Source organism: Babylonia areolata, chromosome 8, assembly GCF_041734735.1.
Source record: "Babylonia areolata isolate BAREFJ2019XMU chromosome 8, ASM4173473v1, whole genome shotgun sequence".
Lineage (NCBI taxonomy): Eukaryota > Metazoa > Mollusca > Gastropoda > Neogastropoda > Buccinidae > Babylonia > Babylonia areolata.
In genome coordinates this window covers 51,446,901-51,451,838 of record NC_134883.1, presented here as the reverse complement: position 1 = coordinate 51,451,838, position 4,938 = coordinate 51,446,901, and the positions used below count along the sequence as shown (strand labels likewise).

Genomic DNA, 4,938 nt, shown 5'->3' with positions numbered 1-4,938 from the left:
TCTGTATCCAGTGGCAAGACGAGGTCAAGACGACTGGAGATGGAAACGGATGCAGTGGATGACCAGGATGTCCTATGTGCCTCATCCTGCCCTCAGCACTCCTCAGTGCTCTGCTGCAACCGCCTTCCTCTCCGTTGAACCATGAAGGTTTCTTCTGCAGAGTCCGCCGGATCCAGTCTTCACATGCTTGGGTAGACAAGCCCTAACTCACTGAGGGTTTGAGACCCATCGGCTACCCTCACCTAGTTTAGCCAGCCTGTCAAAGCCGTTGCCCGGGGGTTGGGCGCTGCCGTATGCTAGCTAAGTACCTAAGTACAGTGAGAACATAAGTACTTCATGGTCACTTTTACCAATAGGGGCTAGATGTTCTATATCTGATATTTTGTCTTCATCATTAACTATTACCAAATCCAGTATATTTGCTTTTTGTCCTTCTCTTTATCTTGTTTGCTTTACTACTTGAGTCAAGAATCGATCATGTAAACAGTTTATGAATTTCTGTCCTCTTTCGCCAGAACATGTGCCTTTCCAGCTGATATCTGTGAAGTTAAAATCACCTGTAATGCAGACAAAGTTAAACTGCTTCAATCTTTGCTCACTCAACAGATCAAACATTTGTTCTTCATTTTCAATTGTTGTACTTGGGCTTTTGTATATAGTTCCAATCAATATCTTCTGTCTATCCTTAGTTGTAAAAGTAATCCACAAGCTTTCTTCAATGTTATTTTCCATTAGTGTGTGTTCTTTAGCATTTATGGTATCCTTAACATACATTACCATACCTCTTTTGGGTTTCTCATAGCTTGGAATTGAATATTCTTGTAAGTTTACTTCGTTTTGGTTCTTTGCTATAGATTCTGTTACTATAATGATATGTGGTTTACTCTCTTCTATCAAAGCAAGTAGTTCATCTTTCTTGTTTAGAAGGCCATCTGCGTTTGTATACAAAAGTGAATAAGAAACTTCCTGAACAGTTTTTCTAACGCTAACAAACTTCTTTTTACAACTTTGTACATGGTCTTGTGCTTTGTGGTTAAGTCAGTTTTTTCCCTGGTCTCCCTGGCCAGGCCTGGGTTTCAATGGACATGCACAATCTTCCTACCTCGGATTCCAATATCTTTCTCTCCCTTCTCTATTCTCTGTCGGAGTTCTTCCCTCAGTTCTTTGTTCTCTTTTCTTTCTGATGGTGTATAGTCTGGATTGATGTACACCCTTTCTTTCTGGTCAGTCACTCGTTGGTTCAGTTTCCGAGCGTTCCTCAGGATCTCCCTCTTTGCCTCGTTCGTACTGACTTTGACCTTAACAAGCCTAGGTTTGGACCCTAAGTTGAAGTTTCCAAGTCTCACTGGTTCCTTGACAGTATCTTCTTTCAGTTCAGGGCAGATTTTCCCCACTACTTTCTTTATCTTCGACATATCTTCTTTCACTCTATCCTCACTATTCTTACCACTACTTTCTGGGATGTTTGTGAAAATCAAGTTTAGCTCTCTTTTTTCTTTCTCTACCTTCTCTTCCCAAAGTTCTGTCACCTTCTCTACGACCTCCTCTATCTTCTCTTCCAGAGCCTTTCCGCTACACCCCTCCTCTAGTCTTTCTAGCCTTTCATCTACTTTCTCAAACAGTCTGATCAATCGGTCGATCTTTGCTTCTACTTCACTTTTCTTTTCACCCTCCCCCGAGTAGCATTCCTGACATATCAATTCTATCCCTTCTTCTGTATCAGCTTTCTCACTCAGATAGCTGAAGTCATTTCTTTATCTTCGACATGTCTTCTTTCACTCTATCCTCACTATTCTTACCACTACTTTCTGGGATGTTTGTGAAAATCGTTTAGTTCTCTTTTTTCTTTCTCTACCTTCTCTTCCCAAAGTTCTGTCACCTTCTCTACGACCTCCTCTATCTTCTCTTCCAGAGCCTTTCCGCTACACCCCTCCTCTAGTCTTTCTAGCCTTTCATCTACTTTCTCAAACAGTCTGATCAATCGGTCGATCTTTGCTTCTACTTCACTTTTCTTTTCACCCTCCCCCGAGTAGCATTCCTGACAGATCCATTCTATCCCTTCTTCTGTATCAGCTTTCTCACTCAGATAGCTGAAGTCCCGGTGTGTGAGTGAAGTGCATTCTTTGTGAGACCACTGTTTGCAGTCGTGACATTGGATACTCATTTCGTCTTCTTCTACTCCCACCTCACATTTCAGGCAAATGAAGAATTTTGCCCTCTCCTCCAATGCACTTCGACCTTCCTTTTTTTTTGTTTTCATCTTGCAGAGGCCAGTGTCACTAGTACAGATGAAAATTAGTAACTGACAGCTAGGGAACTTTTGATGGCCGCTCTAAATGCTGCGGGTGGCAGCTGCACTGACGACTGGAATTCTAGATATATGACACCGATCGAGGCACTGTAACTGACGGGATCAGTCGACTGGACGCCGTATAATTAATTCCATCATAGGCCGTTTCGGACACGAAATCCCTATTAATTCACTGTCACACACACAGAGACACAGACACACACAGACACAGACAGACAGACAGACAGACAGACAGACACACACACACACACACACACACACACACACACACACACACACACACTGGCGATCCGATGATTCCTTTCGATGATTTCCGGATCGTCGTGTTACGGGTTCTTTGAAGTTTTCGGGTTTTTTTGTTCGGTTGGTTGGTTGGTTTGTTGTTCGTTTAACGTCACTGACTTCGTTATAAATCTGTATGGGTCGTAAATGGTACAGTTTGATTATTTCTTATACCAAAGACATCACAGTATAAGATTAAAACACTAAAACATAATAATAGTTGGTTGTTGTTTTTTTTGTTTGTTTTGTTTTGTTGAGTTTTTCATTGACATGAATACCAGAGGAGAATTTTGGAAATTTAAAAAGGTAAACAATGAATAAATAGATAGTTGAATAGATAGGATTAGTAAATAAATAAACAGATTGATAAGTAGATAACTAAGGTAATAATTAATGCTAGTGTCGTAGTTTGTTTGATTGTGAGTGAGACTGCTGAGAAAAATAAGTCGTTTTGATGTTTCGTAATGTTCAGTTGAAAAGATGTGAGCAGAACGCCACCAGGATGACCTCCCCTGACCCGTCGTTAAGACAACCGCCATTCTACATCCATGGAGTCTCTTCCAAGTTTGAAGAACGGTAAATGCACTTGGGCTTGATTTTAAACTGTGAAAGCTGACCAGTTCGTGGCTATAGAAGAAAGCAGTCACGATGGCTGGCATACTGAAGAACAAAGTGGCCTCTTCACTGAACAAAGGCCACCCAAGCACGTTTTACAGCCGCGACAAAGAGAACCCAGTGCTGCGTGCTCTGGATCAAGAAATAACCCAGTTTGTGGCGTACATGAAGAAGCGTTCTGCCCCAGGATTCAAGATACCAGATGGAGAAGCGTATTCTAGACCGTGAGTATTCACTGATTTATGCATGTATGTTGACCGTTGAGCTTCTCAGATTGTGATTATTATCATGTAACGACATGTATCCGGTTATTCAACGTGTTTACTCGTGTTTAGCAGTTCTAGTTTTAAATGTTCTTTTCATGTATCACTGATAATCACCTTCACTGTAGAATACCAAGCAGTACTTCACAAGCCACCATGTGGAAAGTTCCATATTCAGTTTGGAAAACAACAGCCACTGACATGATAGAAATTGAGAAAAATAATGTGCACAAAAAAAATAATCTTGTGTTGCACTCGCGCACGTGTGTGTGTTTGTGTGTGTGTTACTGAGGTCAGTGTATTTATGTACTCCCGTTTTTTTTCAGAGCTGACACACTCTTTGACCTGTGGAACAAATATGAGCCAAGACTTCCAAAGCTCTACTATCAGGAAAAACTTTTGGAGATGGGAGATTTTCTTGTCTCTATCGAGGTTTGTCACAATGTTGCCTTAATAACTATTAATGAAATTCAAGTTGCTCAAAAGGAATGTAATGTGGGATCTTTGACACTTATTATTATTACAGTTTTAACAGAGGTATGTTTTAGATTCACATCCTATGTATTAATTATATAATTGTTTTATTCCGAGGGGAAAAAAAAGAGAAAAAAAAAAGAAAGACACACGCACTACAAACAAAACAAAACAAACAAACAGTCCCATTGTCTTTACTGTTATATTTGTGGTTGTCGTTCCTCCTTCTTCCCTTTCTTTCTCTCTTCCCCCCTCACCCCCCCCCCCCCCCTTTTTTCTCATTTTACCCAGGTTTGTGGGCACATAATTTGAAACACATCCATCAAGACATATATGAGCAGATAAATCAAGTGCAATGTCAAGATCAGTGTCCTGCGACCCAGTCCTCAGCTAGTTTGTACAAGTAAGGATATACCTTTCTTATCCATCTGACAGGAGTTTCAGTTTCAATTTCTCAAGGAGGCGTCACTGCGTTTTGACAAATCCATACATGCTACACCACATCTGATAGGCAGATGCCTGACAGCAGCATAACCCAACACACTTGTTAGGCCTTGAGTGCATGCTTATGTATTGTGTGCCTATCAGAGTGGATTTCTTTTTACATAATTTTGCCAGAGGACAACACTCTCGTTGCCATGGGATCTTTTTCAGTGTGTCAAGTGCGTGCTGCACACGGGGCCTCAATTTACCGTCTCATCCGAAAGACTAGATGCTCAGTTTGATTTTATCCAGTCAAACTTGGGAGAAAGGGTGAGTGCGGGATTCGAGCCCACACCCACACGGACTCACTGTATTGGCAGCAGAGTGTCTTAACCATTCTGTCGCCTTCCTGCTCCTGACAGGAGTACAAGCTGGCACTGTGGCAGTGCTATGAACGCTACCTGCAGCACTTCGGGGAAGTGAATGTGGAGGAAATCACTGATGTGGACATCTTTCGCCAGACGTTCTTCCCTGGCGGCTTTGATGCTGACAACGCAGGCTTCACTGTGA

The 4,938-nt window shown here is 41.7% G+C and overlaps 1 protein-coding gene across 6 annotated transcripts in view; it reads left to right on the top strand.

Moving 5' to 3' along the window:
• Positions 1 to 3,142: 3,142 nt before the first annotated feature.
• LOC143284934 (cilia- and flagella-associated protein 54-like) overlaps positions 3,143 to 4,938 on the top strand; it is a 179,785-nt gene continuing 177,989 nt past the window's right edge. For all 6 annotated transcript variants that reach the window (XM_076592094.1, XM_076592097.1, XM_076592096.1 and 3 more), the window contains exons 1-3: positions 3,143 to 3,432; positions 3,798 to 3,903; positions 4,791 to 4,934. In XM_076592094.1, the coding sequence (XP_076448209.1) occupies positions 3,242 to 3,432; positions 3,798 to 3,903; positions 4,791 to 4,934 (441 nt within the window). In that variant the 5' untranslated portion in view covers positions 3,143 to 3,241. The remainder of the gene's footprint in view (positions 3,433 to 3,797; positions 3,904 to 4,790; positions 4,935 to 4,938) is intronic.